The 18,830-nt window shown below is 39.5% G+C and overlaps 1 protein-coding gene across 1 annotated transcript; it reads right to left on the bottom strand.

Moving 5' to 3' along the window:
• Nucleotides 1-1,697: 1,697 nt before the first annotated feature.
• Nucleotides 1,698-14,922, bottom strand: LOC106918424 (SWI/SNF-related matrix-associated actin-dependent regulator of chromatin subfamily E member 1). Its single transcript, XM_014988175.2, has 11 exons — nucleotides 14,693-14,922; nucleotides 12,903-12,957; nucleotides 12,740-12,783; nucleotides 12,334-12,438; nucleotides 9,737-9,817; nucleotides 9,274-9,405; nucleotides 8,850-9,021; nucleotides 5,549-5,721; nucleotides 5,335-5,436; nucleotides 4,685-4,946; nucleotides 1,698-2,900 (listed from the first exon to the last, which is right to left on the bottom strand). Exons 2-11 carry the CDS (start codon nucleotides 12,907-12,909, stop codon nucleotides 2,695-2,697), a joined length of 1,284 nt encoding a protein of 427 aa, XP_014843661.2. The 5' UTR covers nucleotides 12,910-12,957; nucleotides 14,693-14,922; the 3' UTR covers nucleotides 1,698-2,694.
• Between the last annotated feature and the right edge of the window lie 3,908 nt (nucleotides 14,923-18,830).

Here is an 18,830-nt window from a genome sequence, read left to right as displayed (position 1 = left end):
GGTGACTTTCAGATATATCTTTGTTGGACGGCTTTGCCTACAGGATTTTCGCTCCACTTACTTTTGCTCTGTTGGCACTTGGTTTAAACCCGTTACAAAATTCCTTCCTTCAGTGTACTTAGCTTACAGTTAGTGAAAGCGAGTTCAAGTGGCGTTCAAAGTTGAAATGTTCAGTCCTTGTACACTAAAAGTGAAGAAACCCAAACACAGTATGAGTAGTAACACCTCGTGCAATGATACATGTAGTGGGGGATGGGTGTTGATTGAGGCATGCTTTGCAGCAACAGGAAGCTGTGGATTTTATAGTCAATAAGTTGGCTGAACTTGGCTATGGATTAATATTTTTGAACCCAAAATATGGGATTTTTAAAAGTTTTATTTAAAGTGCAACAACATCAGTTGGGAGGTGTTTGTACCCAACAAGTTGAGGTTCATAATTGCTCACGAAGACAGACTGAGTTCTACACAATATATATTTTAACAATTCCTTAAAATATGATCCCACTATGTTTTAATGAGTAGTATGTATGCCTTAACCGTGGCTTAAGACATACTGCTTGGTCTCTGAGAAGAAAAGGAAAGGTGTGAGGAAGACAATGTCAGACAAAAGAAATACAAAACATGCAATAAAAACAACAAATTAGTAATCAAACCGAAATAAAGGAAAACACATTAGTAAGTTCAATAATCCAAACAAAGCAAATACAACAAATCAGGGGTGTAGAAGTGGAAAGTTCATGTCCAGTTTTACACAGCAGGGTCAGTCCAATCAGAGTTGCTGATTGCACTGTCCAATCAGCAAGACAAGACAGCGTCCAGAGCGCTGCAGATTTAAAACAGCGTGCAGACTATAACCCGCCCACAGCAGAGCGAGAGCCCATTAATTGTGGGTTCAGGTAAGATAAAATTAGGATCTAAATAGCTGGTAGCTTACTCAGGAGCGGAGACGCAGCCGACCCAAGGAGGGAGCGATTAGCAGGCGGGAACCGCAATAAACTCCAGCTGCAATTAAAAACGTCAGCAGGGCAACAGCACTAAAAACACGGCAGGTGTAGCACCCAAAAACCAATTAAAATCCCAGTCACTGGTTGTAAAATGGCACTAATGATCTCAAATGAGCAGATCAAGAACACGAGGAGCCACCCACAGAGCCGACATGTAGCAGGAGGAACATAGACACAGGCACCTTGGCAGTGTTCTGTCTTACCTGCATTTGATTGATGGTTGTCTGCCCCGCCCATCAATCAGAGGTGCTTTTCTGACTCCATTTGGTGCACAGAGTGGGGAGGGTTGTTTGTAAATCAGCACTCTAAGCTTAGGACGTCTCATAGAGCACCACTCAAGCCTTCATTTGGTAATGTAGGGAACATCTGCAAACCAGCCAACCTAAAGCGAAAAGCCAGCCAACGAGAAATTGACCCAGAGGAGCAGCCAAGAGCACTGTGGTAACTCCTGGGGAGCTGCAGAGATCCACAGCTCAGGTGGGAGAATCTGTTGGACAAAATGACTAAAAAGTGTTTTTCATGAGGAAAAAAAACAACAGGGAAAATGCCTTGGTTGAGAGAAATGCATCGTTGGAATAAATAAACTTTTTGATATTTCAATTTACTGAGACAGATGCACCTGAGGAGCCAACTTGTATTTTAAATATACATTACTAATTCAGACATGTTTTCCAAAACAAAGAGACAGCTGCATTTCAGGGTAGAAAAGTTTATTTGTATAAATATGCAAAAATGAAATTCATCTTAAGACCGCGTGTCAATAATGAGTGTTCTCACCGTTTTACAACATGAAAATTCACGTTTAAGCAAACCTCGTTACACCATGTACACATTAACTGGACATGTAAAAGATTCCTGCTAAAAACCGCAATACTGATCCAAACAAACACATGTTCTAAGCATACTGCTTTTGATTTGATTGGCAGCCAGCAAACTTTAGAACACTTTAGCATTGTACAGCATCGATGATCAGATGATATATACTTAAAGACGAGCTGGACCTAGAGCACCCAATGCACAAGAATAATAAAAATGCTGATAATAAATTAAAGAGTAACTACTACTAAATGACTACAAACTCCTGAGACAATACTGTTACTGTAATACTGATCCAGAGAGTAAACAAATATTCTCCTGCCAAGGAGATGGTCACTTAGCTTCACTCTTCAACGACATTTTTTATTTTTTTATTTATTTTTTTTTGACCTGCAACATGCAAAACAATAAAAGCAACAATGGTATTACAACACAAAGAACAAAGTTAAACGTAACACTGAGCAGTTTTGTTTGTCTGCCAGACATAGTGCTAGAGATATGTTTCAATATGTGCTGATGAAGGGCTTTGTGTGCACTCTTCCAAAGAAGCCGAAAATATAGTGCCTTCACGTGGGCTTTTGTGGCAAATTGTAGCAGCCACTGATTTTAGACAAGGTCATTGCTTTGTCGACTTAGAGTGCAGATTTATTCATTTATTTATTTTTTAAGTACTATTATTATTGTATTCACTGTGTGTCTGCAAGTTTCAGGTTTGTAACCTCAACTGCAGTCTCAGGCTTGTTAAGCAATCAGCCCGTCTGAATGGCTGCTTTTACACGTTGACAACAAACATGAGATTGTGCAATTTCTGTAATCAGAGAGTCAAGCAGATGGAGTGGCAGCCAAGCGGTTTCCACCGTGTTTGCCGCTGAGCTCAGTGGGCTGCCCTCGCCTTGCCGGGTCCCTCTGATGGCTCGCTGGTCGTGGCGTCTTCTGTCTGCGCGGAGGTGGTCTCCGAGCCCGTGTTGCTGTCGCTGGTTCCCTCCTCCATGGCTCCCTCGGGGACGCTCTCCTTGTCCTCTGACGCTCCCTCCTCGCTGCCTGGATGGGCCTCCATCTCCTCTGAAGCTTTTTGCTTTACTGCATTAGAAAAAATAAAATGAATTAAACCTACCTAATCAATACTTTTCAAATTATTGCATAAGTCACATCTCTTTGGTTACTAAAAAAAAAAAAAAAAAAACTGTTCTGCACTACAGGGAGATGGAAAATTGATTTAAGTGGCTTTTTTTTCTATGTTCCCTACAGAAACTACTTACAATAGTAACACCAAATATGAATCCTCATACTTTGCTTCTTTCTGCTGCAAGTAGAGCAGGGCTGAAACAATCAGATTCATTCTGATGAATCACAAGCTACCTTAGCAATCACTAACTAGACTATATGTACTCAAATAAATTTCATTTGCTAAAAGAACATATTCAGAAAAGCAATTAAGCCAAATCTGTACAAAAAATATATGCATTTTGCATTTAAGATAGAAAAAAACTTCTTTGTAAATATGTTCGTTCCAAAACTCCTCAAGCGCCACAGTTTTAGCTTCACCTGATTCAAAGTCTGTAAAAAAAAAAAAAAAAAAAAAAAAAAAGAAGCACTTTTTGCTATCCAATCATTAATCGATTAATTCAAAAAATAATTAACAAGCTGTTCGGATGTTGGTTTTAGAGGTATTTTGAAGCTGCAGCTGCATCCTAATCAAACGTACGAAGGGAATTGAATTAGTTATTTCTTTCATTGTATAGCTAATATTGTAATGCAAAGTTGGCACTTTTAATGGACTTTTAATGCAACTTTTAGAGCAAATTTGCATTAAAAGTGTCGTTATTTGCCGAATGACACTTCATGACAACTGTCATAAACATTCATAAAGACTTCCTCATGTTCATGACAGATGTTATGTCATGTTTATGACAGTGTCATGTCAGTCTTATGCACACCCCTTCAAATAAAGTGTTACCAAAAGTCTTAATTAAAAAATGTGCAGAATGTGCCTTTTTTTAAATTTAATTTGTCAATTTATTGTCAGAATAATCAATAGATTAATCAATAATTAAAATAATCATTAATTGCAGCCCTGAAACAGAGCGTTAACCAGTGGAGCGGTGAAGATGTCAATAGAATAATAACCACTTTTAACCAAGCTCTCCAAACGTGATGAAACCACAACCGCATGACAGAATGTGATCAGGGTCAGATGATATCAAAATATAACTTTTTGGTCTGTATGCAACGTGTGAAAGAAATCCAATACTTGATGTCACCATGAACACACTACTACCACGATGAAACTTGTTGGTGACAGCATCATCCTGTGTGGATGGTTTCGGTCATCTGAGGACAAAAGCAGTTAAAGACTTAAAACTTGAGACCAGGTTCAATCTCCAACAGAACAACGTCCGTAAGCATACAGCCAGAGCTAAGAAGACACTTTGAACTAAGACGATTTCAGTCCCTACATGTGCAAAGCTGCTAGAGACAAACTGCAAAAGTAACTTTCAATTGATTATTGGTAAGGGTAACAAATTTTTAAGGTATCGAGTTTGCACTTCATACCACTTTGTGTTGATCTGTCACGTCAAATCCCAGTAAAATGCACTGCAGTTTCTGGCTGCGACGTGACAAAACCTGAAATTGAAGTAAATTCTTTTTGCAAGGCACTGTGTGTCATTTTGTCCTGCTGAGGAGTGTTGTTTTCAACTATGTGTTGAATGGAAATGAAAACATAAGACTCCTTGTTTACAGGTGCTCCATCCAGAATGAGTCAGTTTGGTATCGCGGTCGCACCATCTCAACTGGGACGTCCACGAATTACTCACAAAGTCGCATAAAGGCTGCGCACCACCACAAAAGCCCCCGCTGCTCACCTGGGGGATCTGCAGCATTCGACTCTGCGTCCTCTCCTTCCTTGCTGCTGCTTTCACTGTGAGAGTTCGGCTGGGACTTTTTGCCATGTGTAGCGCAAACATGTTTTTCCTCCTCTGCCAAGACGCAGGTGGGCGCCTCTCTCCCCCCTCGGTCCCCACCGTCCTTCTCGCGTTCCGCCATCCGCTTACGTGCCGCCTCTTCCGCTGCGGCGATCTCCGCAGAGATCTTCTCCATGTCCACTTCCACCTTCATGCAGCACAACTGGACAAAAAAAAAAAAAAACATGAATGAGAAACGTGTTTGCTGTTGCATGTGGACGCTCTGCACAAAGAAACTGTATACAATGAGATCAATGAAAGTTTAATTTGGATAACTAAAACATGTGTTGCTGCATGTTGTGTCCTCAAGGAGCTCTTTATAGGATAAATGGCGCCACCTGTTGTAAAAGCCAAATGCTGCATTCAGGACTAATGCAGGGCCTTCAAATAATAAATGACAGCAACAGCATTATGAGGACATGTGGATGGAGTTAGCCCCAGCTGTGTAGGACAGACTGACACTGGCGCAGGGCCCAAGCTGCATGCGGCATGCAAACTGAAGCTCGCGTGCAAGTAAGCAATGACCTGATTTAATGTAAAAGATGCCATACCCTTTTGAGCTCATTGTTGAACGACTCTGTGGCTTCAATGAATTTTCTTTTCTTGTCCTGGTGGCGGTCTTCAATCTGAAGCAACTCTGCCTCCAATTTTCTCTGCGAAGCAGGACATCCAGGCGCCACAGTTAATAAAATAATGAGTCAATGAAAGCAAAGCTGTCGCAGACAGAACCCAGAGTTATGCGACGCCGCGGCTTTTTGATCTCACCTGATGCACCATTAGCGACTGGACCTGGCGTTTGAGGACCTGCATGCGGGCGGTGGTGACGACGGACCGCACGTCTGGGACGACGCTCTCGCTCAGGATCTCGCTGATCAGGCGGTGGTTGCGCTGGAAACGAGCAGCAGCTGTGTGTTTCACGGAAAAGCCGTCGTCGTAGTCTGGAGACAACAAACACACCGGGTTGCTGCAGGAAATGCAGGTCGATCCGTATCAGCGTCCCAGGAAATTACTGATGGTACATTACAGAATGATGCCAGAGCTGCTGTGCCCAAACGGAAGGCGGGAAGTTGATCGGTATTTGTAGTGTTTTAGCTGAGAACATGGTCTTCTGCAATTCCCACAATGTGGGGAAGAAAAAAAAAACAACCTGAAAATAAATTGCCCTTAACTGCAGTAGCAAAAACCCACATTAAAATGCTAAAAAAAGAAATCCCAAACTTTTAATTGGAGCACATTAACTCAGTAATGTGCTAAAGATAGTCCAAAGTCGTCTTTTATATTATCTTCCTTCTAGCTTTTTTCCACAAGTTTTTAATAGGATTTAGAACGCTAGCTGAAAATGGAAGACGGTTGATTTTGGAGTTTAAATGATTTCTGTGTTATTGAGTCATAAGTTTTAAATCGATACCGGGCTGGAAGACCCGATAATGACCCATTTTCAGTTAATTAGTAGATCCCATCAGATTTTCTTTCAAATGTCCTGCTATTTCAAGAGCTGATGACGCCTTGTGGTCTATCAACGTTCCCAAAGACGCTGTTTGATCAAAACAACTCATGGCATCACACATCCTCTACTATGCTTCACGATGGGCATAAGTTGCTTTTTCATATACAGTATGTATCATTTGTTTCATTATCCTCCATGGAAATGATTAACAGCTCATTATCACTCTGATGAACTTTAAAAAAATTCATTGATTATTTTCTAGAAATTATTTTGGCATTCATTACAGAAGAAGGGATTTTAACAAAACAAAATATTTCTCAGTGGCAGATTTTTACAATATGTATCTTTTTAGCCCTATATTGTTTTCTTCTTATGTTGTTTGATGTGAAATTTTGCTACTGCAAGAAAAACGTAAGGTGTCTGAACATTCACTGGGCATCCCAATAAATATATGTGCTGTTATATAGAAACACTTTAAAGGGAAATGACCTATTATTGTTGCTGGAGTAGGATTAGGAGTTAATTACGGGTCACTGTGTGGAGACAAATGTTTAAGATACACTCTAGTTTTAATTTATCAGCAGCTGTTCCTTATCCCAAAAATGTCCTCAGATCACAAGCTAGCAGTCTGAACAATTAAGTTACGTGATTATTTATGAAAAAAAAAAAATCCCTAATAACTCGCTGACCTAATTACATATTTAATCTAAATACACATTAAACAACTTAAATAGATTTTTCTATTTTAGCTTTGGCTCGTGAGTCAAATGCATTTGTAGCTCACTTTACTGCCTTTCCCGGTACACAGTAAGCTTTCTAATAGTTTTTGGCAATTGCTTTGACTAATTATGAAACCTTGTTTTCAAGCCAAACCTCTTAACATACACTACCTGAACATGCAATTACAAGTCAGAGAGTTCGTTTCAGGACCAGAATTTTCTCTCTGGGTTTCAGGGGGAAAAGGCTGAACATCTGGGGTTCATTGCTTCTATACGTCATGTTTTGATGCAACGTGAAGCATAAAATATCCATTCTGAGAGACAAATGACACAACAAAGGAAAGCATTTCACTGCATTTGTCAAGACAAGCAAAAATAATGTCAAAGATGAAAAAGCAGCGAATGAACGCAGTGAACACTATGTACTTTAAAGCAATCGTGAAAAATCCTCAGATTTGTGGGACTTTAAAATGACTAAATTTGTGACGTTGAAAACCTTTTCAGACCCCCTTCAACAGAAACATTAAATTATGGTAACCGTTGGTGTTTTAACGACCTTCTAACATATTTCCAAGTTAATCTGAGGAGTACTCTGCATGTATATAAATGTTACAACACGGCTGAGCACTTGCATCATCACATTATATTACCAATGTGTTGATAGCTTTGGATTTTGAAGGCCTTAATTACGCACTGTGTTGTAGCTTTGTTTGGTTCGCTGGTAACCGCCCAGTGTTGTTGCTGCTGCTGTGCAACAACTGTGCAAATGTGAAGCTCTGACAACAACAAAGTAGAAACGAGTCGCACATGCCAAGATGAAAACTTCAAAGAGCACATATAGGAGCTCTCCCGCCACAACAGGAAACATTCAAGAGGGGTGACAGGTTCTAAAGGTATTGTGCGGGAATTAAGCTTGTCTCTGGTTCACAAATCCGGCAGAGGTACGTCTCAATAACGCGTGGGAAACTCACTCAACATCATCCCTCATCGTGTCCTCATTTTTTCCCCACCTCAGTCTGCTGGAAGCGTTCAAGGTGTTAGTGAAAGCAGAAACATTTAAATGTCTGAGATTAATGATCGAGTTACACCCAAGACAAAGCTACAAAACAACAATTTACCTGACTGCCCGTATGAGCTTTTGAAAACGTTACAACCTGTTTCGATGGTTAAAGTAAAAAAAAAAAAAAGAGAAAAAGAAAGAGAAAGAGAGGGAGAGAGAAGTTGTTTATGGAAAGAGATTAGGAGCGGATTATCATAAAGGGTTTTATTAATAAAACATAATCTGTGACTATGTTGCCACCCGGAGAGCTAAACCTTATTTAATTATTGCCATACGTGCAGCTTGTTCAGTACGTGACCCGCTGGGATGTCGGCTTTAACTTTTTTTAATGGTCTGGGGTGTTTCTAAATAGCAGCTGTTTTATCTGTAGTTTTCCTGCACATCATTAACTTCTACTGTAACCCAGCCCGACCCCAGACAAGCATCATTTCCTGGAGGTGGGTGTAACTCAAATGTCTTATGCTGTCTAGATCTATGTGTGTGTGCGCATGTGTGTGTGTGTGTGTGTGTGTGTGTGTGCGCGCGCGTGTGTATCAGACTTTATGACAACAGACAAAAGAATGTAAATTTGGTAATCATGTCTAAACCGATCTCAAGAATGTAAACGCTGGTGCAAAACTAAAACAAAATTTGTCTTCATTCGCAACTTGAAGGAAAAAACATTTCATTTCAAAGGTAGAATTACATAAACTGAGGATGGATGTAGCAGCGTAGGAGGGGAGAAAGAGACTTTCAGGGAGTGGAGGCTTGTAAATCTGTGTGGTCGGGCTGCAATAATTACAGCTCTGTCACCGTGCCCCAAAACCTCGGGCAACAAAGCATTTAACTGAGTGGCCTTACCGTCTGGATCCTCTGCTGGCTGGATGCTCATATAAGGCTCGCCCTTGTCCAGTCTGGACTGCCTCTGGCGACTCTCCTCCTCCAGAGCGGCCTCGGCCCGGCTTTTTGCGTTGACGTACGCCAGGTACGCTGGTGAGTTGTGATAGGCCTTCATGCTCTCGTTATACTCAATCTACAGCGGAAAAGATGACAGGAATGACACCGGAAAAGCAAAAAAAAATAAATGTAAAAAAAATAACAAAAAAAAGCAAGCAGACTCAACATGTGGTTGGTTGTTTCAATCAGCAAAGAATAAACAAGAAAAGAGGTTTTACTCATGACTGGTAGAAAGAAGGAGCGACGTCTGGGGTGACCCGCAACCTTCGGGGACACAGCTACTTGTCACCCACCAACCCCATACACACCCCTCTGTAAAACAACCAACCTTCTCTGCTTCGTAGTCATTCAAATAATCCTGTTTCTCCTCATCAGTGAGGTCCCTCCACATTCCACCGATTATCTTCCCAATTTCCCATAGCTTCAGATCAGGATTGGAGGCTTTTACTTGATCCCAAACCTGGTGATGAGAACCAGACATGGGTGTGGGGTTGGGCTGGGTTGGAGGGGCTATGGGTGGTTATCTCTTTGCAGAGAGGTCACAAACCAGAGGAGGCCGTGTGCTTTAAGTTCCAGATCCAAAGCGGATAAATCCCACTAGGATGTTGACACTCCTACCTAAATCTCTGGCTTCACATCTTACCTTGCTTAACAACTTTAAACATCTGAAACAAAGGTGCATCTAACTGAGTTTACAGGATATCTAAAGAAAATAAAACGAGCCTGTCAGTAGCACACAAAATGATGATTTTTAAAAAAACAAAAATAGTGATTTTAAAGAGTGTACACACCTTCCGACTGTATCTCATGTAGGGCATCAGCGGCTTATCGGGTGGTTTTGGGGGCTTTGGGATGTTTATTCCAGAGGAATTCTTATAAAACAGAAACAAAGAGCGATTCTGAATTATTCAAGCTTTTAGCACAATGAGATGAAGTGTAAAACATGACGTATATCTCTGAACTGGACTTCAACAGAACGCCCAGTGATCAGAGGTTTTTCCAGATTTGTCATGCACTATAATGCTCTCCCCCCCCCACTCTGCTACCTACTGCTGATCAGCTGGCTGTAAAGAGGCGACTACACTTTTGCCATGTTTACAAGGAGACCTGGAATACGTTAAATCACCTTCCAAACTCTGGATTTCTACCCTGACAACCAAACGTAATCGCTTTTCGACCATTTGTGAATAACAGCCTCGACAATTATCCTCTGAAGCTTTGATGATTCTCCTATTGTTGCTGAAAATATGAAATGTCACGACATTTTTTAAATTATCCTGCAGAAACTTAAAACAGAGAAGAATGGAGCGAATGTGAGGCGCGGGCTTATTAAACCCACATGTGACGCAGAAAGAGCAATGTAATTTTGACAGTCAAACCTCGACACCAGCATGTTGTTGTTTCAAGTCGGCCAACTCAGAGCGTGACTCACAACAAGGATGAACCTCGCAGAGAAATCTGCACCATCTGTATTTAGTTGAAATGTAGATCAAATGCGAGGAGGAGCATTTGATCCTCCTCAAAGGATCAAATGCTTTGAGGAGCATTTAGGTGGAAAGGTAACAACTTTTGGGAAAAACAGCTCCAGGAAAGTATTTTCTTACAGGTTCTTAAGAGTTGGCGGTGTATCCCCTCTGATAGAATAACGGCTAGATGAAGGGGTGGTGATTGCAGTTCGAGGCAAAACTAAAGTGTATTTGGTGGCTCAAAGCTGATATGGAAGATCTCCAAAGAGTCTCTCGACACAGAAGAGGCCTTAAAAACTGTAAATTTGTCATTAGAAATTGAGCTGCTGTGCTGAATTGCTGCAGCATTTTCACCCAAGCGTCATATTTAAGGTAGAGCTCAGAAAATAGTGTCATTTTTGGTGAGAAAACGTCTGGAAAAGTGCCCCGATATGACCTCTGCTGTGAGTTTCGCCTTGTGAATTTATTGAAAAAGTGCAGCGGCATCTCCGACAGACGAGGACACTAAAGATCTAACCATTCAGAGATCTTTCACGCTACAATCGTTTTTGACTACCTGTTGAATTTGCTTCAGAATATTAAAACGTCACTGCAAGGTTTAAAAAAATATACGTTTTTTGATGTAGAGTTTGCACTGCAAGATCAATGAATCTGGTTGTGATGACTGAATCTTTTCACATATTTGGTGCCTTTGTTGTTTTTGTTTAACATTACAGAAAGAAGAATTAGTAAGAATTTCATTAGAAGAAACATTATAATATATAATATGAAATGATAATCATTCCCAGATGAATCCTCTTTATACGTGGGCTGGTTACTAGTTTAAAAACTGCTAAATTATTCCGTCATACTATTTCAATTACAATGGGATGTCTAAGACCTATGTTTTCACTGGTTGCTGCACACTATCCATCAGCTGCCTGAAATAAATGTGCCGCTTTCCTTCATTTACAAGCAACATAAATCCTGTTATTTTCAAGTCTATGTATTCATATGAAAACAACAAATAAATGTTTGGGTTTTTTTTTAAAAAGCATTATTCTACTAGTAATAATTAATATGTTAGATTATTTTAGCAGGATTTAACTGTTGATTTCCTTTGTTATAATTTAAAACTATTTGATAGTGATATGCATTTTGTTTGTGCCTAAACTCATAGTATATGCAAAATAATTTTATACTAGGCCATGCCTGTTGATGGGATTTTGTTAAAACTGTAGTGAACATCACTTAATCTGTTCAACTAAGTGTTCTTATAATTCACAACAAAGTCGCCTCAGAGCACTTTTAGAAGACATGCACATCTTTAACAGTTGAAGGTTGTGCAGAAATCAGGGAACTGGGCTGCTTATGAGAAATAAAAAAAAAATCTAATTTAAGCTGAGATTAGCCCATAGCGAGACATAATGCCATTATCAGAGTCAGCTAACCACCACTTGCATGCAGCAACTAAATTATTGCTCAGCAGCTAGAGCCATGTTGAGCAGCAAGTCTGCAATGCCATGGCAACACTGAAGGCATGGGTTATTTAAGATGGCTGTCAGAAATGCAGAATTAGAAAAGAAGGTGGGATCTGAATGGACACAGATGGACTGTTTTACTGCAGGTTTGACTGTGGCATGACGCATATTTCCAGTTCAGTCTCAGAAATGAAATAAGGCAGACATCTCACAAGAATTGCCTGGCAGCATTTTACTTTTAAGCAGATGTGTAAAAAAAAAAAAAATAATAAAATCTTTCCTTCTCATTGGATCAGAACAAAACCAAAATGCTGACATTCTAATGATGTTTGTAAAGTCTCCTGCATTATTTGGTTTAATTACTAATCAAAGTTTCACTGGAAAATAACTGATGACAGGTATGAGCTTTCCAACTGATTAATGTACCGAGTCACAATGTTTTCACTTGGCTCATATTCATACCGTTACCCGACTGTTGCTGCTTTGGCTCCCTCCCAGTCTGTAGTTGTTGTAGGCCAGATGACTGTATGGGTTGTACCCCACAAACCCGGGTGTGTTGGGCATTTGCTGATGGAAACAAATAAGACATAAATATGAATGAGAAATGACATAACACAGCCAGTGGGAGGATTTAACACAAAAACAAACAAAAAGAAAAAAACAGCCCATTACATAAAAAAAGAAATGAAAGAAGCGATTTTATGGTGGTTTGGGGGGTTAAGTAAGTAGAAAAGATGCAAAACAAACTTTCATTAATAATACAAGGAAAACAATTGCCATGAGAAGATGTTTATCATTAGTGTGTGTGTTTAAAGATGTAACTTTACCATGTGGTACTCATATTAGTTAGAGCGACCTGTATACTTACAGTCGTTGGGGCAGGAGGAGGCGGAGGGGCATAGGATGGTCTCTCTGTTGTGAATTAAAAAATACACAAAAACCAGGAAAGGCTTAATAATTGGGACTGTAGTGACTCCATATTGTCTCATAAAGGTGGTCTCTATCAGTTACAATTATTTCTAATTACTTACTAGACATTTTTGCAGCGAGTGAGACGGTGGTTTCAGTCAATTCCAGTCATTGAATCTGAAATGCACAAGTTTGACATCATGACAACAATTTATATTGTACAGATGACGTGACGTAAGATAGTGATAGATGTTTATAAAAGAAAAAGCACAAAAGTTTACATTCATACTGGGTTATGAAGACACAGACATTACTATAAATTTCAACATCTTAGCACATGCTTTTTCTTTCTCTTTCTTTATGCAATTTCAGACAAAGAAATGCCAGGTTGGGACAAATATGTTACCAACAAGAGCTACTAGCCTGCAACCTTTAGATGCATCCCTTCCGCAACATACACGAATCAATGGCTGAATGCCCTCATTGGCATGTTTTCTCCTTTTCTACTTTATCAAAATATCCTGTACTGTCTCAGGTAAATCACGATCACACAAAATGTTTCAGTTTTCCTGCTACTTTTAAATAATGATTCAAGCTACTGTGTTCTAACTTTAATCTGGTCAATACAATAAATTCCTTCCTCTTTCCTCTATGAGTAACGCTTTTCTTTACCGGTGGAATCAGAATGTCATTAATGAGGAAATTCAAGCATATTGGAGAAGGGATGCAACAAAAGTTGCAGAATGGTAGCTGGACTTAGGTATCCCTGAGCCACATTCTCCAGGAAATATTCCTACTAAAACTGAATTTTTTTAGCACACCAGACTCACAATGTTTGATTATTTCTGAAATGATCTGTTCAAGTTTGCTCATAATATTAGTAAAGCATTGTTTTACAGCTGCTACTACATGTATGCAGCATGATGTCCAGAATATAATGGTCGTTCTAGGCCAGAAAAGCTTTTGAATGGTCTTTTTTATGTCTTATTTAATTACAGGTTGTTGTTGTTTTTTTTTTAAGAGAAATCAGAATTAACTAATGTTGGTATCATGAGGTCTGAGTCTGAGTTTAGGTAATTCAGTATCTCATGTTTAAGCACATTTCTGTAGGAGACCTAATGAATGTGTCCTAATATCTTTTTTAAGTACATTTTATCACTGGACTAGACATACAAAAAAAATACAAGATGTTGTGTTGGGTGACTTTTTATATTTAATAGGTTCTAAATGTCACCCTAAAATAAACAAGCAAAAGCTCACCAAGACATGGTTGGAAGTAAGGATTCATTTAGTGTTCATTAAATTTAAAGAAATTGAAACTGTGATGATTAATTGGTCTTGGGCTGACCATCTCCCCCATCCCAAATTTCGGATCCCCCACCTCCTAATCCGTCAAAAGAAACGCTACGCCCCTGTGATAGTGAATCAGCGTTGCTGACAGCGTAACATCGTCTCGGACTTAAATGTTTAAATTGTGAATGTATTGGAATGCTTGCTATTGTGAAACAGTGTAATGTTGACTGGTTTTCATTGTTCTCAAAACGGACTAGCTGGGAGTTAGCTATCACGCTAACGTTAGCCAGTAACCGACAATAGCTAATGAAGGAATTTCTAGTTAGCTACTCAAAAACAAACTCCGGCTACATGTTCATTGAGGGGCTTCTTTATTATGTATACTTTGGATTTATTGTGATTATAATTGTGCCACGTTTAATGAAGCTAATCAGCTAACATTAGCGCTAACTAGCTAATAGGTTAGCCACCTCAATGAAAAGAAAAGGACACCTCCAGACACGGTAACAGCATGCAGCGTCAAGTCGAACCGTCCACAGACACGTAAACTAACTCAAATTCAAGTGGAGGCAAAAAAAAAAAAATGCCAGCTTGCTGCAATGACAGCCGGAAAACTCACCACTACAACCTTCAGCCCCCCACCACTATGTTGTGGGTTTCACGGAGGGGGCTAACCATCTAGCTGAGAAGGGAAAGAAAACATCCCCCACAATAAACGAATGAAATGGGGTCCTCTCCTATGATTGCTGCAGAATCCTCCAGAATGCACCCCCTCCCTAGCTCTCTCGTGAGAACACCCGTGCCTCGGCTCGACGATTATGGCAATCGCCCCAAACTCAAAGTATTGTAGCTCTCTCTTATTAATGTAACTGCAAATGGACATATTTTCTTCTTGGTCATAGCCTTTCAGTCAAAACATTAAGGAATGTATCGATAGCTTGTTTGTTAGACTATTTGTCTTGTGATTTCTGCACAGAAAACTACGATCTGCAACACCATATTCATGTACAATGAATACATTGAAAGTCACTGAGAAAGTTCATTTATATTTTTATCTTTTTAAAATTTCTTGTATATAGTCTGTTGCAGTTGTATTACAGCTAATGAAAACCTTGCCATCATGCTTTCTAACAATTAGAATTAAAGTTTAATGAAGAAAAGACTTTAGAACAGTTATGTCAACCTTCTAACATGTACATGTAAACTTTATAATTAGTAGGTCCAGGGCCCTTTGGCACAATTTACTGCACTAATGCAGTTTTGCAATATAAATTCATTTTGGCATTGCAATTGATTTCTTTCCAGATCAATACCGGAAACACGGAAATCAATATTGAATCAGATCAATATTGAATAAAATTGTGACCCAAAGAACTGATTTGAATTGTGAGCTTCTTAATAACACCCAGCCCTAGTTTGCAAGGAAGCCCATTTTGCTTTAATAGTGACCACTTCTGTCTCTGTTGTTGGGTCTAGTGCTCATGTTCCTTTGATCTGACTCCATTGTTTCTCTATGGAGGTTAGGTCAGGCTTTTTCTTTATTGGTCCATTATACCACAACAATTAAATCAGATACTGTATTGGTATTTTTGGGAGTATGGGCAGGTTGCCAGCACCTGCTGGAAAATTGAATCACCATCTCCATAAAGCTTGTCTGCAGTATGAAGTTGCTTATTATTTCCTGGTAGACTCCTTTGCTAACTTTGAGCTTGATAAAACACAGCTGACCACCATTCTGTTCTTAAGCAGCTTGACTTGTCTGCCTCTGCATTCTTTCTTGATTTGCAAAAAGCCCCGTCCTTTTTCTCTTTAGCTCAGGTAAGATGCTTCTGACATGATCTGGTTCAGGTTTGGTTTAACCCAAGGAATGCTGGTATAATAGCCAATGTCCCTGGATACATCTGGGACACCACATAAATAAAGTCCTGACCAAATTCCCGTCCTCCTGACATCATACTGCCTCCCCCATGATTTATCATGGGAATATTGTGCTTGCTTATTTCCTTTAAATAAATAAGAGTTCTTAAGTTGAAACTGGAAGAAGCAAAGAATGCAATTAAAAAAAAACTAACATGGTTTAAAAATATCCAAACACAGTTCGATACTCTGCGTAGTTCTTGACTTTTTAAAAATATTTTGAAGCATATATAAGTCTTTAGCTTTTTTGACTGTGTCAACATTATTATGAAATTTTATTCAGCGGTTTACTGGAGTGCTCTGATTATCTGCAGCCAATTGCACCAGCTAAATGAGCTTGATGCACCCATGCGTCTGTGTGGTGACTCTCCAAACTGTGCCTCCAGCTGCAGTTCGACTGACCTTTGTTTTACATTTCTTGCCTGTCCCTGTTGATTGTGCAAGTTTTTCTACCATATTTTCCATTAGTGTCTTTTGATAAAATACTCTTGGAACAGCTCGCTTCTTTAGCAATATCCCTTTGTGACTTGCCCTCTCTATGGAAGGTTTTCCATGACTCACACTGTCTGTGGGAAAATTGTCCAGTCAGCAGTCTTCGCCATGATTGTGTAAGCTATAAAATGGCCATGACATAACATTTCTTGATTGAGGCTTTTTTTAATTGTTCTAATGTGATACTTACTTAATGCTTTTACAAGCTAAATATTTGATGTCAATCAAGCCACAATTGTAAGAACATAAGAATTAACCCTTTAAACATTTCACACTGTTCATAATTAATTTGTATGCTGTATAAGTTTCCCTTTTTGAGGTGAATTTCTGAATGAACTATTCATTGATGTTCTCTCTTACTGAGATGCACCTGAACACAATTACTTGTGTCAGCATATTAGGCATGACATTATGGATGCTTCACAGGCCATAAGCTTTTGAGACCTATTTGCTGCTCCCTTGTTGCTCCAACTGAAATACTTTGCATTCTTGTTCGCATTGTGTGAGAGCTGCCCAGGTCAACAGTTATAGTTGTGAGTTGCCTAAAAATAACAGTGCTAAGCCCGCAGGATTTAGCCTATATCTCAGTCCGTTCAACCTGAATAGCATTTGTTTGGGGTCTTTTAATTGACTGTGTTCATTATGACCCCATTTCTTTCTGTTTACTCTGCACGCCTACAAGAGCTCCTTTTAATTCTGCTTGACCTGCACCCTAATGATGCTGATGTGATTTTTCTCTCCAGGTGTGGTGCTCAGAGAACTGCGCGCAAAAGGCAGGCGGCTAAGTCCACAGTAGGAATGTCCGGCCCTTGTACAGTATACTGTCAAACACCTGCAGCGAAGTACATCTGGAGGTGGGGGAGGAGGTCACATGCTTCCTATAAGCTAAGCACACTAGCTCTCATAATGGGCCTCTTGGGCTCAGCTGTGGGATTGTGGATGCCCAGGGGCAGAACTGGGGCTGTGACATTTTGAACCAGCCCGATGGAGATGTTGCCCCAAAGCAGTTTCAGGCCCGGTTCTTAAGCCCATAGAGCTCTCCAAAATAGACTCAGGCAGTGGAACTAAGCAGACTTGAAAGTTTACTCTGGTAGTGGATGGTGGAGTGATATTTTTAGAAGCTGCTACCCTCAGATTATTGTCAGGTGTCTTTAGAGAGCTCTTCCTTCCATTGCTGCCTTGAGCAGTATCAGCAGCCTGTCTGTTTAATTGACTTTCACATTGGATTCGGTGTGAACCAAGGTTATCAAGGCAGGAAGAAAGAACATGTCAGACGACGAAACAATCAGAAGTGTAGTAACTAGTTTTGTTTTAAGTATGTTAAAGCAAAAATTATACTCCTTTTCGAGTATAATTTTTGGTACTCCACCCATCTCTGGAAATTATTCTTCTTTTATGCTTACCTTTATAAAATTTTAAAAAGTTCAGAAGTTGTCTGGAAATGCTTTCTCTCACTTTTGATCAAGAGACAAAAGCTTAACCGTTTTTTTTGTCGCTGATGTGAAAAAAGTAAGAGAACTCTTCCACATGTTGCTTATCATAACATTAGATGGCTGAGACGTGCATGCAGAAACAGACCTTACTACTTGGCACCTGGAAGCTTTTATTCAAAAGGGGTTTTTTTTCTGTTCCTTTTTGGCACAGGATCTTATATCTGCTTTATGTTAATTTAGACATCAAAAATGAGGAGTGCTCCTTTGACTTCTCTAACAGTTCACATGTGAACATTTTGAAATATATTTATTTTTTAACTAGAGATGTGGTGATCAGGTTTTTTCCTGCCGATACTGATGAGGGCCGATCACCGATACCGATCACCAATACCGATCACATAATTATTATTTATTTATTTTTTATCATAAACCCTACCGGTTACATTATGTGGAAAAAGGAACCATGAATTCACCTTAATTTAGACAAAAACTTGTTTTTAATAACTTTTTCCAAGAAGAAAACTAAACAAAACAGGCATAAATTGTACTGCTATTGATAATACTATCTTTAACAGACTGATAACATATGAAGGCTCTGAAGAGGCTAAATAATGCAAAGAGCCAAAATAAAACCTCTCAACATTGCCAAGAAGTTCAAGTATAAAACTTAACATTCAAAGGCAAAAACAGGTTCCATTACAATAAACAATCCAGATTTACTGAATGAAAACTTACTGTTAGCATGGCGGCTAGCTGATTACTGCTAGCTCTGATTGGCTGTTTCTGTCTGAGCGGAGTAATTATGCAGAACAGGGAGGAGATCGATTATTTTTTCAGAGATTATCTGTCTCATGTTAGGACAGCGAAGGTTTTAATACGTATGTAAAATGTATTTTTTTTTAAGTTAGATGCTGC

The sequence above is a fragment of the Poecilia mexicana genome, unplaced genomic scaffold (genome assembly GCF_051168715.1).
Source record: "Poecilia mexicana isolate PSO_F unplaced genomic scaffold, ASM5116871v1 scaffold_1, whole genome shotgun sequence".
Classification (NCBI taxonomy): Eukaryota; Metazoa; Chordata; class Actinopteri; order Cyprinodontiformes; family Poeciliidae; genus Poecilia; species Poecilia mexicana.
Note: the sequence above shows the minus strand (reverse complement) of the source record. Positions and strands in the feature narration are given on the sequence as shown.